Source organism: Etheostoma cragini, chromosome 23, assembly GCF_013103735.1.
Source record: "Etheostoma cragini isolate CJK2018 chromosome 23, CSU_Ecrag_1.0, whole genome shotgun sequence".
In the NCBI taxonomy this organism is placed as follows: Eukaryota; Metazoa; Chordata; class Actinopteri; order Perciformes; family Percidae; genus Etheostoma; species Etheostoma cragini.
In genome coordinates this window covers 13933281-13951075 of record NC_048429.1, presented here as the reverse complement: position 1 = coordinate 13951075, position 17795 = coordinate 13933281, and the positions used below count along the sequence as shown (strand labels likewise).

Sequence of the window (17795 nt, the reverse complement as noted above, 5' to 3'; positions counted from 1 at the left end):
GCACCCTGTGCCATAGCGTCGGGAGGTCGGGATGAATCTTCTGTCCACAAGCAGCACTTTCGATGAAAAGATGTATGTTTATTAATGGTATATACAAACTAAAAGACTAGTAATGTGTCAACTGTATTCTTGACCCTTTTAAACATGTATAATTAATTGCTTTTAGTCAATTTTACAGTTAAACATGGGATTTTGAATATATCGAAAGTGGCGAATCGAAATTGAAGCGAGAGTTGGTGATAGTTTAGCGACACGTCAGCCACACGGAAGAAGGTGTCTGCTTCACCTGCCACTGTATTGCTGTTTAGCACCGTCGTCTTGTCGAAATGGGTGAGTATTTTAACTATTGGTCGATAAAAGATGTTTTTCCTAAGTGCCTAACCTATATGCGTATGAATAATGAGATACCTCCCTGCCTTAGTTAAGGCGCAGTGCGACTGTTGCTAGCTATCTTGCTAACGTCAGTAGGCTGTGAATACCGTACGGTTTTGGTGTGAAAAGCTCCTAAACGTCTTGTTTCCAAGCTATTTTGGGTAGTTTTTTTTATTTTTTATAATATCTAGATATTGTCTTCAATTACATAAGAGAAAAAGCACGACCACCGGAAGTCTTCAATGAATTCAGTCAAGCTGAAGCTAAGCTAACAATAGCTAACTTGCTCAACCAACTGAGTGACAGAGAAGGGCCACTGTCATGCAAATCGGGGAAAGAGTTAGGTTTTTGAAATTGTTCCACGTCTATAAAAGCTCACTCATTTGTGTTAAACTTTCATGCCTTCTACATACTTTTATGCAAAGTCAAAATGACATGAAAAATGCTCATCATTCTTTAAAAGAAATGTGTTAACAGACAATTTCTTTCTCTTTTTCTACTTATTCAGCACTAATTTCCCCCCTGTGTGTTTATACCTCAGGTGGTTTCTTCTCTAGTCTCTTCTCGGGCCTGTTCGGCACCAGGGAGATGAGGATTCTGATCCTGGGTTTGGACGGTGCAGGAAAAACCACTATTCTATACCGGCTTCAGGTTGGAGAGGTGGTAACCACAATCCCCAGTATGTACTGGTTTGCTCTATTTCCATACATATTTATTGTCTGGTCTTCCTTACACAACACCCTAAGATTCATATTAATTAAACTCTCAGTTCATCAGATGCACTATTTTTATCAAAGTGGTATGAGAACAGCCTTATATGATCAGTAAGATCATGAATGGCATTGACCAGTAATACTGCAGTGAAATGCTGAGGTGTGGTAAACAAAGGCAACCTGTCTAGTCAACATTCTTCTTTGACACATGAGTGGGGAGCAAACAAAAACATAACAAGTTTCACTGGTTTCAATTTAATGAATTCCAGCTGATTGAGTATGTACAGATGTTAGGAGGAACAGCTGTGATACCAGGAGAAAAACACATGATTAAAAGGCCATCAGAATAAAACATCCAAGAATCAAATCCCACAACAGGGAAATTCCCATTGTTGCAGCAGCAAAGGATAGGGGGAAAGTACAACACAATAAATATAAGTATAGAGAATAGTACAGTGTATTTACAGTATTGCACAGTCACATAATTATTGCATGGTTTATCGGTCCTAATGTGTATTTTGGTCAGTGTGACAGTATTTGTCCATGTATTTATCAGTTTATGTTTTTCAAAACATTGGAGTTGAAGTATACAGACACGTATGTGCTACTTTAAAGCAAGATTATTTAACGATGCTCAAAATCATTAGGGCCGCTTAACTTTGTTTTCCTCTTCAATCTGAACACCATTTTCCTATGTTTTGGAGTGAGTGCCTAATGAGCACAACGCTCTTTGAAATTGGTCCTGTATTGAGTGCAAACGCTGTGAGAAGCACCCCGAAGCAGTATTGCGGGCTACAGAATCAAATACTTGTAAGGCACCGACCGAATTGTCTCTATTGAAAAATGCCTCGTCATTCAATAACAAATTTAAATACCTAAGGAGTAAATCTCCTCAGGGTCAGTGAGCCAATAAGCATGCAGCATGCTTCTACCTAGATCTAATCATGTCTGTGATTGGCTGTCTAATGTTACATGTTGTAGAGATACGCAGGAAAAATGTAACATTACACATAGAGACGGTTGTAGACGTAGTAGGAGCGGATTTAGTGCCGTAATGTTGTAATTTATTTTAATTTTATAAAATTGTTATTGAAAAAAGCATAATTTTGTTACCGGTATTAAACATTTTTAAACGACACCCAGCCCTACAAACCAGGCTACAAAGTAATCCTATGGGGCAAATGTGCATCGTCCATCCCTTCGACATTTTTGCCAATTGACAGTCTCAGGTTGTTGTTCTAAGTGACTGACAACACTATGAAAAGGATCCCTACAGAATGAGACACCTTTTTTAAGAGTACAATCCTCTTTGTTTAACCAGAAATGGCTCTGAAATTGCTAAACCCACCAGACTCCATTTAACAACAAGACTGTCGGCGTGTGTTAGGATTATTATTCATCAAAGAATGGACAAAATCACTGGAGTGATTGCAACTAGAGTCGGTTTTGTGTTCACAACGGTGTCTTTTTAAAGAGTAAGGTGTCGAGTTAGTTGTTCAGTTTATGCAATCGGTAGCTTTTCTTCTTATCTCTGGTCAGGTCCAGCATCTCCTCCACGTTGTGCGCTCTGCCTTCAGAGAGTCATCCTGTGCTCAATGCAAGGTCACGATTAACACATGAGACAGAAATACTAAAACAGCTTGGATGCAAATGGTTTAACAAATAAACTGAAGCAATTCTAAGCATAAAAACAGCGTGTATGGAGCAAATATATTTTCACACGTGAATCTGAAAACTGGATTTATTTCAACCAAAACTGGAAAGACGACCACAAACGGCTTTTGTGTCTGTCAGCTTTGAATGAAGTGTATTTTACAATTTTTTTTTTTTTTTTTTATTTCTTTTACACACACATTGAGTCTGGTGGCTTCAGCAATAGCTTGCTTAATACTGGACCAATGTAGGTTGAAAAATCCCCAAATCTACCTTTCGAGGTATTCTGTTCATCTATATTTCAAACTCAGGGGTGAGTAACTATGATTAGAACTTCTACCATGACGGCGCAGACTTTGCTGACACGGCATGTCACTTTGGTTTGTTGATTTAAGGATCTTTATGAAGTACCACATATTTAGAATAAAGACAATGCTATAGATAGTAAGTTTTTTAGTTAAAGAAACCATGACCAACTAGATGTAGAGAAGATGACAAACAGTGGTCTAACTAATTTGAATCAAATATGCTACAATCTCATGTCAGAAGGAAATAGTGTGTTCCATTAACCTCATATATATCCGTATTATCCTGCTCCTGCCCTTCCCTCACATTAGTGTTCATTGCAGTGCACATCCAGATAATACGCTGGTAATAATCAGGCTCACATTCTCTGCTCCGACTGTCCCTAATTGGGTTTCTCTCTGCACAGCAATCGGCTTCAACGTCGAGACTGTCACGTACAAAAATCTGAAGTTCCAGGTGTGGGACCTGGGAGGACAGACGAGTATCAGGTAGTTTTTTTTTCTTCTTTTTTTATAAACTACATTTTATTTAGCAATTCAATTATCAACTACAATACAATGTCCGAGTGCAAAAACAAGTATTTTACATACACTTAAAGAATCTATTCACACAAAGTTTCTGATTCCTAATCAGATAATAAATAAGTAAATATAGAAAAGTAAGTGAAGTAAGGAGGAAAGCAAACATTTAAAAAATAAACAATTATAACCTAATTTCACGAAAGTATTAAGTAAAAGATAACTAACCAATATAGTGTTAATGAAGCTCATCAAATACATTCATATAACCGCTTATACATTTATTGCTTTTTATTATTTTTCAAATAAAGTGTTGTAATAAGTGACTTAAATTCAACTAACAAAAGACAGGATGAGGGTTCTTAACCCTCATCCAGATTTTTTTCTTCTGAATGAATGAATGAATGACAAATTCTTCTAGTAAAGTAAGGTTAACCACATACATTGAGATGTACCTTTTACTATTGTCTAAGTAGCATGTTAAATCCTCTAAAGTAAACGTAGGAATGACCCTTGGGGGGGGGGGATGGAAAATGAAAATATTTGAATCCGAGCAAAATTGAATGCAGCTTCAGATTGAAAGAAAAGATGGATAATAGTTTAATCAGCTTTTAACATCCATATGCCTAGATATTACAGAATGTACTGGGTAGAGTGTGTAAAATTTTAAAATGTATTTCTTTTACTTTTTTTAAAATACAAAATGTATGAGGTTAAATATGCCAAACAGTTGTCTATACTTTCAGCATACATGAGTATTATTTTGAAGTTTCAACCTGATGAATGTAAGTCCAATATCAACTAGGTTTATGTCTTCATTGTTGCACCTTGTTTAGTTGGTTTTTGATGTAGGGCTGCTTGATCATGGAAATAATCATAAGTATTTTTTATTAATATTTAAATCACGATTACTCATTAACTTTTGGAAAAAGGTTGCATTTATTGAACCTAAGAAAACAGGGAAAACACCTTTTAAACTGAAATTTCCCATGATACTTTTCCCATTTAGAACAAAAGACAAAATAAGAGTTGACATGTGCAAAATTGTTTTTCTGAGCGCTTACGTTTTTGTGATCACTAGGAGCTGAAAATACATTACTTACGTAGGCTACGGCAAACGCTCTGTGTGGAGCCGCCGCAAAAGCATAAAATGGCCTTAACTCTCCATCCTCCTCGTCTGCTTCTTCCTCTGCTCGACAGGCCCTACTGGCGGTGTTACTACTCAAACACGGATGCCGTCATCTACGTGGTTGACAGCAGCGACCGCGACAGGATGGGCATCTCCAAGTCCGAGCTGGTGGCCATGTTGGAGGTAAGCAGGCTCATCCCAACCCCCCCCCCCCCCCCCCCCCCCCCCCCCCCCCCCCCCAGCAGGTCAGACGGAAGGCTGTTTCATTACAAGCTCGCGATGTGGAGAGTGAAATTACTGAACTATTGGATAGATTATGACATTGAATATCTGGAGGATTGATCCCAGTCATTTACCCACAATACCTTCACTTTCCCCTACTGCCACCATGAGGTCACACTAAACATTTGTTTGAAACTGCTTCTTGACATACTGTGGAAAGTAATTGTTAAATTTCCATAAAAATTGGTGTGGGTTGCTGTAAATAAATAATTCTAATCCTATAAAAACCACTACATTACCAAGTACTTAGTTGAAATTGAAATGTCTATTTATATTTTGAGGAAGAAGTTCACAATGTATAGCATTACAATATTTAAGGCAATTCTGAACTAAACCTTAAATTGGTCAAATACAACATTGACAATGAAAAACAAAGATTGAGCTTCTGGGACTCCATGGTTTGGAAGTGCACCCCTTAAAATGAACTTTAACTGAAATTTTGTCACATATTTCAAAGCTATAAATTCAGTAGTTTCAGTGAGAAACATTTTTTTTCACTTGCCCTTTTGCAAATCCCTGGTTCATCTCTGGCTCTCTTTTTTTATTCAGGAGGAAGAGCTGAAGAAAGCTATACTGGTGGTATTTGCAAACAAACAGGACATGGACCAGGCAATGACTCCCACGGAGGTGGCCAACTCTCTGGGCCTCCCCGCCCTCAAAGACAGAAAATGGCAGATCTTCAAGACCTCGGCCACAAAGGGCACAGGCCTGGATGAGGCAATGGAATGGTAGGCTTTCACCATTATTAATAACTAGACATAGAAATGGGAATACATCATTTTATAATAGGTGTACAACAGGCCAAACTCAACATCTCCTCTTCGATATCTGAAATGAGGTTTATTTTAAGAATTATTTTATCCAGATCTGTATTTGTCAGAGGTGAGCACGCAATAGTCTATTGCTATATTGAAGCAATAGACTACATCACTCGTTCTCTCCAGTATTGGTTCATAGTTCGCCTTGGTTGAGTTTAATTTGCTCCTTCTTCGTAGGCTGGTGGATTCCCTGAAGAGTCGGCAGTAAAGGCTCCTTCACCCATTCTGTAAATACTCCAGACCCTTGACCTCTCTGTATGAAGCCTTGTGACTGACCCATCTCCACGTCCCACTGGAACAGTGATTGCACTCCTCCCCACGTCTGTCATTCCTGGGACTTACAAGAGAAGGCTGCAGTAACATCTGGTGGCCCGAGGAAGTGAAGGATTTAGAGAGCATGTATGACGGAGCGATGGACAAGTTAGTGACTAAAGATTGTGTTTTGGAAATGTAAAAAAAAAAAATCTAGACACCTGTGAACAGACGTGCTAAATGTTAAGATTCCACTGTTAAGTGTCGACACTAAAAGAGGTTACATGAGCTTGGAGAGATCTATAAATAAGGCTCTGTGAAAATGCTGTCCACTCTAACTCGCTGTACCATTTCATGTTAGCGTTAGCTTCCCTCAGAGGGGTTAAGTAGTTTGCATGTAGTTAAGTCAGCAAGATGCACTGGGTGGCAGTATTTTCCCATATCGGCACACATGATTAAAAGTTCCACAGATTCCAGTCCTGCTCCTTAAACTGAGACAATTTTTAATTGTATGCTGGACTATCTATAAACAATCTGCCGAATTGTACAAAATGTGTAGATTTATATTTGGAAATTCTGCCTCAATTATTGAAATAAAAGTGCTATACCTCCTCTGGCCAAGTGTTACTGCAGCCTGGGCTGTTTTGTACTATATAGTTAGTAGATACAATGTCATGGGTTTAAATTGTTATTTAAAAGATAATTTAGCAGTTAAAGCCTTTTTCCATTTGAAACCCTCGAGTGCAGCTTTGGCATATTAGTCATTTAGTTACTGAACACTAACTGTATGCTCAAAGTTTTATGGTTGCATATTTATATCTGCTTGTACAGTGAAAATGATTTTCAGTAAAGATTGCTATCAATGATTGTACCATTTTGTGTTTTGATTTTCAAAATTGTGATACCAGACAGGATGGTAAAATGTCTTTCTTTTTTAATTACAAAGTCATTATTTTCACAGGATATAAATCTGAGGATTCACTTCAGGAAAATAAGCGTTTATAAGAACTGATGGCATTAGCTAAGCTATATATAAAAATCCTGTGTAACAGCTGTTACATGATTTATAATTCCTTTTACAGGCTGTTGGATACAGAATAGATGGATTAGGTTGTCCTTGTGTCAACTGACATATTGAGTAGAGTAGTAAAAGTCATTGTGAGACTGGAATCTGCAGCTGGTTAGTCCACAAGATGAATAGCTGCTAATTCAAAGGACTCACGTTCCCGGGTCAACTGGCCAGCTTTCATTCTCACTGCACCATGGCCAGGTCTTTGAGCGCGTGGCTCCGGTGCTTCTTGGCTTTATATCCGGGCCGAAGGAACTCGATCTTCCTCTTCTTTGCTTCGATTTTGTTCTTGTGCTTCTTGAGTTTCTTCTTGGCTGCGATCTCTGGGTTAGCCACCGCCTGGGAAAACGGGAGACGTGAGTCGATTGCTAGGAATTAAGTTCTCGTGCTTGGGAATGGGCTTTGGTGACCATCATACATACCTGCATGGCTCTGTGTCGTTTACGTGTCACACGCCTCTGGGAAAACTCCTTCTGGACAGCAGAGAAGGCCAGAGAGAATCTCTCCAGCCCCACGTGTCTCTTCAGCAGCTCTATCAGCTCCTGTGCCAGGTTCTTCAGGGTGGGATCTGGACAGGGGACCGCAAGCAATTTTAGTCGGAAGTTTGAGGTTTATTTTACTGTTGCTAAGTTTTTATTTATATTTTTTAGACATTATAGGCGGTTACCTTGGTCAGCATAGGTGCTGTCCAGCTCCCTGTACAGAGGAGTGATGATAGTGGCCAGATAGGGGCCGAGTCGCTCCTTCCCCAGGTCCATGGCTATCGCGCCCAGAAACTTAAACACACACGTTCTCTGTGGGAGAGAGAGTAGAGGCAAAGAACTTTCTATTATATTACAGAACGGTTTACAGCGCCCTGAGATTCAATAAATACATTAAACGCCCAGCTTCTATGTGTACCTTCAGGGGAACTTTGGGAGTGTATGCTGCCTCTCTCTTGGCCATCAGCGACAGCTTCTTCATCAACCACAGCAGGGAGGGAGGCCGATCATCCTTATCTTCTACTTCCTCCTCCTCCTCTTCCTCCTCGTTCTCCCTCTCCTTCACTTCTTCCTGAGGAGGTGTGATGTCACACTCAGGGGAAACCAGGTATATAACCTTGCCGACATACAGCAGGTTCTTGATCACCTGTGGGAACAACAGAACAGTCCGGTCAATCAAATTTAACGTGCGATTGGAATTTAGCTTAGATGGAAATGTGTTTGGTGGAGTTTGGGCACCTGCTCTCCTGACGCCGTGTCTAAGAACTTGGACTGTAGCTGATGGCAGAAACATAACGCCAACTCTCTCATCTAAATGTCAAAGAAGGCAGGGACAAAAAAAAGTTTGTTCAAACAATGAAAGTCAGCTGCAGAAAATAGATCGCAGCTGGAAAGGCGAGTCCTAACCCTCTTGTCCAGCCTGCTGGTGATGAAGGCTGTGGCCGGGGAGAGAGGGGAAGCATCCATTTCCTCTCCTCTCCAGAGAGCGACCAACTGCTCCGCCTGGTGGGCTGCAAACAGCTGACCAAAAAGCTGCGAAGCAGTCAGCCACACCCAGCAGTGAGGGTACCGCAGGTGGGCTTCGATGTGACCTGCAGGAGAACACAATTTGTCTGAGTGTGTTTGGAAGGTGTATGTGTAAGCAATAGCGAGGTGGTGTGTGTGTCGCTACTCTACCCCAGATACGACTGAGTGTGTCGTGAGGCTTGCTGAGCTCCAGCAGGCCGCAGTGTTGGCTCAGTTTGGAGATGAGAGTCAGGAAACTGAACAACAGCCTGTCTGCTCCTCTCTCCTCCTGCTCCTCCTCGATCTGAAAGACACTCAAGAGTTAGGATGCTTCCTCTTCCACGGGTTTAAACTTATAGGCCAAGGGTAGTGTGACTGTGTCTCCTCACATCTTCGTAGTTGTCAGGGTTTATCTCTTTCTCCAGCAGGGGCAGCAGGTCGTCCATGCGACGGGCAAACCTCTCCTCCTCCACCTCCACGAACAGACCGCAAACCTGAGCCCCTAGACGCCGCAGGCTGGCCTGGCAGGGCACGTTAGAGGTTTAAATTAGATCTTATTCAGAATGATTAGTGACCACAATAACTGTAACGCACACAAACATGTTACACAAAGAAATTACTATAAACTTTCTTGTTAAAGTCACAAAAACCAGCTGATTTGGATTCACTTTTGGGTCAAAGTGTTACGAGAGTGTACCTTCTCTGCATTCAGCCAAGTGGTGACGAGGGAGAACAGGGTGTTCTGGTTATTCAAGTCCAGCTGGGTCAGCAGGGTCTTGATGGCCATGGCGGCCATCTTCTTACAGCGTGCTGAGTCATCATTGACCACGACCAGGGCCAGCGGGGCGAAGAACAGGCCGCTGTGCTGCAGAAGCAGTTTCTGAGCGGAAAATAATAAAAGTTATCAGCGATGGTAATATGTGTTAACTTTGATGTTGAAGCTAGCGATCTGGGTTTATCAATCATTAATGTTGGATTGACGATTATGGATGAAATGACGATGCGGTCATATACATTCAGATTTAACCAAACGTTCAGTTTTTTGGTCCACATGCAGACTTGAGAGGAAATGTTCTCACCTGAGGGAAAGTCTGGAAGATGTAGGCCAGCATCTCCAGCACAGACTCCCTGCCTGTGTCGTGCTCGTAGGGCAGCTGGGCCACCACAAAGTCCAGGTGCTCTCTCAGCTTCTTTCCCAGTGGGTAGTCCAGCAGGTATTTCAGATAGATCTACAAAACATGTTTGTCATTCAGAGTTCAGCAGAGAGGAAACATGTGGCGTATCTTTTTTTTTTTTTAAATGTGTGAGTACCTGTCGACAGTGGATTCTGATCATAGCGTTGCTGCCGGTGACAGAAAGCTTGGCCACTTTCTTCATCACCTGCTCCATCTCTGGGACAATGAGCTTCCTGGACAGAATCGCCTTGACGAGACAGATTCACATGTAAACACAGCTCAGGGGATAGGTTTTGTTTCTAGAATCTAGAATCTTTTTTTTTACACTTGAGTCAACCTCTAACTGGCTACCTTCAGCAGGCCGAAGGCGGTGGCCTGGCGAGACTGGTCGTAGATGTCCTCTTCGGCGTATCCCAGCAGCACCTGCAGCTGTGTCTCAGAGATCTGGTTGCTTTTGACATTCTTCACCAGTATGGTGATGGCCTGAGAGACAAATGGACAGACATCATAAATCATCATAAATCAAAGCAGAAGTTATATCTTTATTTTTCTCCAACACATTTAATTACTCTTCTTTCCCTTAAAACATCTTATAATATTCCAGAAATTTGCAGTTTTCTTAAATAACAAAGACTTCCTGTCCTCAGCTAGCACCTGTTTATCTTCAGATGTGTGCATCTGTGTGTATTTATTTGTATTAGCAGTACCTTGAAGCAGTTCTGGACCAGGTTGTAGTTCTCCCCGCGGGCGGCTCCGGCCTTGGAGTAATCCTTCAGCAGGACGAAGAGGTGCTTAGTCAGCTCGTCGGCATTCTGCTCCACTGCTGGCAGTGGGAACTTTAACAGCCAAGTGAACGCCACCAGAGCCTCTGTGATCACCTGGGGAGGGAGTACATGTTATAATCACAGTTTTATTAACTTAAGAGATCAGATGCTTCAAGGTGGGGCTGATAACATAAAAGGCTCGTACCTTGACATGCATGGAGTTGAGGCAGTCGAGCAGCAGCAGTACGAAAGGATCCAGCATCTCCAGCGCCGAGGCCTCAGACGACGTCACTTTAGATTTCTTCAGACTCAGGTGGAGCAGCTGAAGATGCAAGGACACACATGATGGCAAACATTTCCGAAGACAAACTAATTCTAGTATGTTATAGAAATCCTAGCTCGGGGAGTGTTTTTAATGTGCACCTTGAGGCCAGCGTCCACAAGGATGTGCATGTTGGTCCGGCTGCTGACTGGAGCTTTCTGACCCCCTCTCTTTGGAGTTGGAGGCAGGAGCAGACAGCTGGGGGGAGGCAGTCGGGGGTCTGGGGGAGGCTTAGCTGAGGCTTTCTCTCTACAAAATACACAGTGTCGTTGATGGTGAATAAGCACCAAAGTCATTACCTGTATACTGCTGTGAGTGTGTGTCTACATTCATACCGGTCTCTCTTGGTGATTAGCGGTAGACTCTGGCTGACCAGGCTGTGGCACAGCAGTAAGATATCATGAGAAGTCATGCCCACGTTGACGAGCAGACCCAGGACCAGCCGCCGCAGCACGGCCATTACCCGGTTACACACCTTCAGGCTGCAGGAAGTCTCCAGAATCTGAAAGTCAAAGCTTTATGTTTATGTATATGCGTAACCGCTTTGGTTTTAAGGAGAAAAACAAAAACAAATTCCTGACTCATCTGCATTATCATCAGAGTTTAAATTCATTGATCTCCTAACCTCCTTAAGTGGCAAAATTAGCTTGGTGACGCTCTCCTTGCTGCAAAACCGGGCCAGCAGCTCGTAGGAGTCCATGCTCTTGCTGTGTCGTGCCTCCATCAGCTTGGAGACGATCCCCTTCACCTCCTTCTCTTCGGCCACAGGCCCGAACAGCTCGTTGTTGAAGATCTGACAGGGGAAAGGAGAAGAAATGCTGAGCCACCTTTATTATTAGACGTCGTGGAGTCTCGGTGGGTTTGCGGTGTGAAGCGTTCTTACGTCAATGAGCATGTTCATGCATGGGTCCAGGTCTCCACTCTTCAGGGTCGGACTGAGGACGAACAGCAGCTGGTACACTGTGAATGTTAGCACGTGGACCTTGAGACAGGGACACAAAGAGAAACAGACAGACGTATTAGGAATTTTCTAAAAAAAAGGCTGATGGGGTTGTATTTGTGTGTGTGTGTGTGTGCGCGCTCCTACCTGGTAGCCCTTGGCCAGGAGCCCCTGCATCTCTTTGAGGAGGTACTGCAGGTACTTGCAGCCTAAAGTCTCGATGATCTTCACCAGAGTTCCCCTCGCCACGTCGCGGATCTCCTGGAAGCGGTTCCTCAGCACCACACACACCTTGATCAGGATCCTGGATGACATGTACACAAATATTTACCACACAAACAGACAAAATGTGCATTTTTACCCTCATAGCATTGTCAAACTTTCTTGTTGCAGCAATAGAGGAAGTGATGTTTCCTGTACCATGAATGGTGCCTGTAGTGTGTTAAGCACTTTGAGTAGTTGTTAAGACTAAAAAAAGTGCTATATAAATGCAGTCCAGTTACACACACAAACACACAGATGCGTACCCGGGCAGGTTGGCCTCCATGATGTGTACAGGCAGAGACTGCATCAGCTTGATCATGGCGAAGGCTATCGGTATCCTCGCCACCTCCTCATCCTTCACATCCTTCGACTTCACTGCCTTGTGCTCATCGTCACGCTTTATCTGGACGACACACACACACTTTCAATATTACACTGCTGTTCAGAGCTTCCATAACAGATTACAACTGTGTGTGTGCACATGGACACATGGTACCTTTGCGGTGAGACACTTGTGCAGGCGAGGCAGCACGCTGTTACTAACAGTGGTGTGGATGCCACTGATCAGAGACTCCAGCTCCTCTTTGCTCTGCGGCAGCCCGCTGGCCACTGCGCTGGGCTTAGAAGGAGCTCCGGGCCCCTTGGCTTCAAGGGGGGCTGCTTCTTTGCACAGGACAACTTTGCCTCCACTGGTGGTGTCCGTTTCCATGGCGATATCCGATGGAACAGTCTTACAGTCTACGTCCATCGTCTCCTCGTCGTCGCTTGCGTCCGATTCGTCGGCTGCAGCTTGCTCCTCATCATCTGCGTCCACTGCAACGCTCCCGGCTTGATAAAGACATGTAGAATGATTAAATGCGTTTTTATTTTTACATCAAATTTGAAATTAGACGCATTATGGCATCAAATTGTATCAGACTTTGTATTTCTTTAAAGTTTGAGCTCTTTCAAACAAGCAGGGTTAAAAAAAAAGGGGGGGGATTAGTAGCTTACCCTCTCTGGCCTTGGCAGCCTCCATTTCTCTGTTGAGGGTGTCGTGGTCAAAATGGAAAGCCTCCAGCACCGTGACCAGCAAACTGGAGTTATAGTGATACAACATGAGGGAGAAAAGGAAAGTAGGAGGAGAGGGAGTCTCTTAATACCAAATGAACCTGATGCTTCAACAAATCATGTTTTTAAAAAAAAAAATGTAAAAAGGTCAGTGGAAACAATGCAATGGTTAAAAACAGTAACAGAGGACCCCACCTGGCAGCCAGTTTCTGCTCCGCCTGCGCTGTCTGCAGGATGTGGACAAAGTGTTTGAGGTAGTACAGGTACTTGGACCATGTCAGCCTCCGACACACAGCGCCTACCACCTCCACCGACGCCGATATCATGCTCTCATGCTGCAGTGCGTGAGGACAGGAGGTGTCAGACACATACACACACACACACCACAGGTATGTTTATCTAAACATTTTGAATGCACGTCTGAGTCACCTTGAGCATCTTCTCATCTAGCAGGGCGGTCATGGCGTACGGCATGATGTAATTCTGGAGGGAACGCGGTGTCATCACCACCTGGCCCTCAGTCAGCTGCTTGGCTAACTTCCTCAGGGCACGGCCCCGGCGATGGATCTGAACAGGAGGGGAAAAAAACACGCGTATGACTAGGGCCTGGTATCGCCACTGATTTCCTGAATCATTTTGATTTCCAATTTGATTTAATTTGATTCAATATTAACTGGATTAAGGATATTTCAGGTACAACATGAATTTTGCTTGGATATTGAAGACATTCTCAGAGACCTGATGCTGTAAAAAAAACACTATAAACTGGTGCATTGTTAAAAATATTAATGTTGTTAAGAATTGAGCCCAAAGCAGTTACATAGGGACAAACAAGATTGTACAAGTTCTTTTAAGTGCACAGGGTGTGATGCAGAGACGGTAAACCTAAAGCCATTCATCTGTAAAAATGGCCATGGCAGTTTATCCCTCGCCTAACTTTTTACCCTAAGGAGTGTTGATCGTATATCGTTGATCGCTTGATCGTCTAGTTTCATATGATACCAATATCTTCACTGAAAAGGAGCCTCCTTAAAGATCAATCTCAAGTTAAGATTGATTGGAAATGGAAAATATAAAACCCAGCCCTACATATGACAGATAGAACGGGAGACAGGAGCTCTTACCTGGATGTGCTTCATGTGCTCGAAGAAGTCAGACTCGAGGTCATTGTAGTTGGTGAGCTGCACCAGGTCTCTGAACTCCTTCCTGGTGGGAAAGGTCTTCACCAGGCAGGCCAGCACCGACGTGTACTCATGCTGCACACTCTGGGGGAGAAGCCACACTTTTAAACATGGTCGGTATTTAGAAATAGCTGCTTCTCTCCTCTGGGACAGTAAACTGAACATCTTTGAGTTGTGCACAAGACAAGACATTTGAGGACGTCATCTTGGACTTTTGGAAACACTGATCAACATTGGTTCTTTTCTGACATTTTATAGAATTAACAAATAATAGACTCATCAGGAAATAATCAACTATGAAAGTGAACTTGACAGGTAACATTGTAAAGCCAACACATTTAAAAGAAGAAACATGGATGTTTAAATGTATTCAGTGGCACTCATATTCTGGTTTATTTTCCCTAAAAAACTATTTGGCCAGTGGTAAATATGATGATGGCTGGTAACTTTGAAAATCTACCAGCCAACATGGCTGGTGATAAAAAAAAAATGTTTTAAATGGGGAGGAAAGGTGTGTGTTCCCACCTCTGTCTTGCTGCGAAGCCCCTTGTGTACAGCATCCAGGATGGTGTGTTGTACAATGTCCTTGTAGAGCTGCTCTCCAGCCCCGACCGCCGCCAGCTGGGTGATCACTGCCGACAGACACAAGGTGGCGTTGTCTCCCAGCGACATGTCACCAATCTGTAAGGGAGGAAATCAATCCACGCTATCAACGCGGCCGAGGAGTGGAGCTTTAGACAGTATATCTGTGTCATATACTGTATCTGCTTACCTCAAAGGTGTGGAAGCAGTTGTGCATGATGGTGCTGATGTAGTCCAGGTCCAGAGTCGTCATGTTTTTGACCCGGTTGGTGGCGTCCTGGAACGCCGCCAGACGCACGTCAAAGTAGATCTCATCCAAGTGTCGACTGTCGAACGCGTTCAACTGCGGGGGGAGTGGGGGGGGAATAAAGATTACAGTCGACCGTTCTAGAGTTAGATTAATAATTCAAGATAGCATTTCTCTGATCTTCCTGGTTAATGTATAACTAATAACATAACATTTAATGCAATGTAATAAATGATCTTACCTTTGTTGCTAAATCTGTGATGTACGTAAGTGAAGGCTCCAGATCTGACAGAGTCTGGAAGCAGAGCAGCACAGACACATTAGTTAGACAGATTAATGTGATAATAGTTAATAAAAAATAATTCGATGATTCACATGGATCAGGCAGCTGCCGTAGGTGAGATTCCAGCAGGTCAGTGTAGTAGTTACTACACATTTAAGACATAAAATTACAAAGTATAGCTGTTAACTTGGGTTGTCAAAATACAAACTTGTGCGTTAACAAGTTAACGCACATTTATTTTAACGACACTAACTTCGTTAACGCCCGCTTTACACACACACACACACACACACACACACACAGACACAGACAGACATACAGACACACAATAGGAGAGGGTATTATGGGTCTGTTTAAACATCTGAAGGGAGTGGATGGCTAACAGAACAGTGTTTTTTTGAGTGAGTTCCAAAGTCCTTCCAGATGATTCTCTCTACAAGACTTAAGTTATTTGCAGTAATTTGAGTTTCCACTGGAGTACGTCCAAACTCAAATACCACTTGAGCATTAAAATAATCTCCCTTTTAAAGTACATTTAGAACAGATAAAGAAAAAGGTATGATTACTTTGCAGGTAAAATAGGACACCAACGTGATAAATACATTTAATTGATTGACAGCCCAACTGTAAGCATAATATCTGTGTTGGGTGCTCTGCTGTACCTGGAAGACATTAGTGAGGGCCTGCCTGGGGAGCTTGTTGTGGATGATGGAGAAGAGTTTGCTGAGCGGCCGCAGGAAGGCCGAGGGCTGCACACACTGTCGCAGCAGGTTCTGCACTGTGGCCAGGACGTCGATTTCTGTCTCCTGAAATAAAAAAAGACACAGGTAGGTTATTCATGGGCGGTAAGAAGACCCACACTATTACAAAGACCTCCAACAACATTTCGTTGTTTTGAGTCGAGCACACCGGATGCTTTTCAATACAATTGACGATCCACCTCTGTCACTATTGTAAGACCAAAATCAATAACCATGGTTCTGACCTGAACGTTAATTGTGCTACACACAGTCCTAGTAGCTCTGTTCTAAGGTAGAAACCTTTTGATTTTTTTGAAATTATTTGACTATTATCCAATCAAGTTTTGAATCAGTCTCTTTTAAGCAAGTGACACATAATAAACGGTGAGTCTTACTTCAGGATTGTGGCATTTCTGGAGGTAGGGCAGCAACAGGCTGATGAGCACCGAGCTCTGCTCCCTGTCACTCACAAATCGACTGACCCTGGCAGAGAAAAAGTCACGCATTTCAATTTTTTTGCAGTTTATCAACTGCATTTAGGTCTGGGTCAAATCCTACATACAGCAATACAGAAAACTATACTGGGTTCTTGTCCAAATAACACTAACTTGGAGAGGATGTTGAGCTCTTTGGCCACGTGTGCCCTGAACTTCTTCTTCCTGAGTCTTTCGGTGTTGCGTACGACTCCACTGAGATACTGCAGCAGCGTGGATACGTGAGGCAGCAGCACTCTGGAGCCCTTACTTAATGAGACTGGAGGAGATACAACGACATGCACATTTAACTTTGGCCAGCAGCAACAATTAGCCTGACAAGGAGGCCGACATGGAGTTCCAAGATATAAAAACAACTTCTGCTGACCCGCGGTGACAAGAGCGCCCTCTTTAGGCTCTGGGAACACACAGCCGTTGACGCTCAGCTCTGTCTCGGCCTCTGTGGCAACAAAGTCTTCAGCGGTTGCTAGGGACTCAGCTATGTCCATTACCATGGCAATGGTCACAGGGGAAGCGTTTTTGGCTGAGAGGAGGCTGAAGACATTAAGGAGAATATCGAACTCCGGCTGGTTTGGCCTCTGTTTGGCCAAGAGGGGGAAGTACCTGAGACAGACAGACAAAGAAAACTGTAGGACTTCCTTAAACTCACTCTGAATGACATCTACTAATAACTAGTGAAGATGAATCTGTTAGATGAAAGAGAAGAGAGTAAGACTACTAACCTGGCATTTTTGCACCACACATGGATGAGTTTCAGTAGAGGAGTGGGGGAGTAAGGACTCTCTGTGGGGAGGCGACACACCTGAAAAGAAAGAAAGAAAAAAAGAAATGTAAACCAGGAATGTATGGACAAAGAACAAAAACAAATAAAAACCCAGGTATAAACAGAAAAGCTTTTTGCAAGATGTACCTGAGGCCAGATGATAGCCTGGAAGACAGCATCCAGCTCGTCTTCACTGAAGCTGTAGGAGTCAAAGCCGTCAAAAAAGTCCTGGATCCTCAGGATACCGAGTCGCCTCAGGTTCTTCAGTGGACTGATGCAACCCGCGCGCAGCTGCAGACAATAGAATAAGAACCCAACACTGAGACACCAGTGCATTCACATGGAGATAATATTCCGTTTTTTGTCCTTGTGCCAAGAAGGACAATTTTGC

The 17795-nt window shown here is 43.0% G+C and overlaps 2 protein-coding genes across 4 annotated transcripts in view; one reads left to right on the top strand and one right to left on the bottom strand.

The window, feature by feature from the left end:
• The first annotated feature begins 71 nt into the window (after positions 1-71).
• arl1 (ADP-ribosylation factor-like 1) lies at positions 72-17726 on the top strand. 2 transcript variants are annotated; one of them, XR_004655480.1, is made up of 7 exons: positions 72-330; positions 914-1051; positions 3451-3532; positions 4763-4874; positions 5523-5701; positions 5969-6115; positions 17715-17726. XR_004655480.1 is itself a non-coding variant. In XM_034863682.1 (6 exons), exons 1-6 carry the CDS (start codon positions 327-329, stop codon positions 5997-5999), a joined length of 546 nt encoding a protein of 181 aa, XP_034719573.1. In that variant the 5' UTR covers positions 72-326; the 3' UTR covers positions 6000-6255. The 2 variants fall into 2 exon arrangements, 1 of the variants encoding a protein (XP_034719573.1); XM_034863682.1 differs by lacking the exon at positions 17715-17726 and having other exon boundaries at positions 5969-6255.
• The window catches only part of utp20 (UTP20 small subunit processome component), a 24813-nt gene continuing 13796 nt past the window's right edge, over positions 6779-17795 (bottom strand). For both annotated transcript variants that reach the window (XM_034863652.1, XM_034863653.1), the window contains exons 28-61: positions 17552-17695; positions 17364-17443; positions 17009-17244; positions 16756-16900; positions 16543-16630; positions 16070-16213; positions 15366-15419; positions 15068-15220; positions 14821-14976; positions 14239-14379; positions 13544-13681; positions 13310-13449; positions 13058-13140; positions 12561-12892; positions 12328-12467; positions 11948-12104; positions 11744-11842; positions 11486-11653; positions 11196-11362; positions 10962-11109; positions 10744-10860; positions 10482-10652; positions 10126-10257; positions 9911-10021; positions 9679-9828; positions 9297-9479; positions 8989-9120; positions 8771-8903; positions 8501-8685; positions 8333-8404; positions 8013-8240; positions 7780-7906; positions 7535-7680; positions 6779-7451 (exon numbers count right to left, since the gene is read on the bottom strand). In XM_034863652.1, the coding sequence (XP_034719543.1) occupies positions 7296-7451; positions 7535-7680; positions 7780-7906; positions 8013-8240; positions 8333-8404; positions 8501-8685; positions 8771-8903; positions 8989-9120; positions 9297-9479; positions 9679-9828; positions 9911-10021; positions 10126-10257; positions 10482-10652; positions 10744-10860; positions 10962-11109; positions 11196-11362; positions 11486-11653; positions 11744-11842; positions 11948-12104; positions 12328-12467; positions 12561-12892; positions 13058-13140; positions 13310-13449; positions 13544-13681; positions 14239-14379; positions 14821-14976; positions 15068-15220; positions 15366-15419; positions 16070-16213; positions 16543-16630; positions 16756-16900; positions 17009-17244; positions 17364-17443; positions 17552-17695 (4956 nt within the window). In that variant the 3' untranslated portion in view covers positions 6779-7295. The remainder of the gene's footprint in view (positions 7452-7534; positions 7681-7779; positions 7907-8012; positions 8241-8332; positions 8405-8500; positions 8686-8770; positions 8904-8988; positions 9121-9296; positions 9480-9678; positions 9829-9910; positions 10022-10125; positions 10258-10481; positions 10653-10743; positions 10861-10961; positions 11110-11195; positions 11363-11485; positions 11654-11743; positions 11843-11947; positions 12105-12327; positions 12468-12560; positions 12893-13057; positions 13141-13309; positions 13450-13543; positions 13682-14238; positions 14380-14820; positions 14977-15067; positions 15221-15365; positions 15420-16069; positions 16214-16542; positions 16631-16755; positions 16901-17008; positions 17245-17363; positions 17444-17551; positions 17696-17795) is intronic.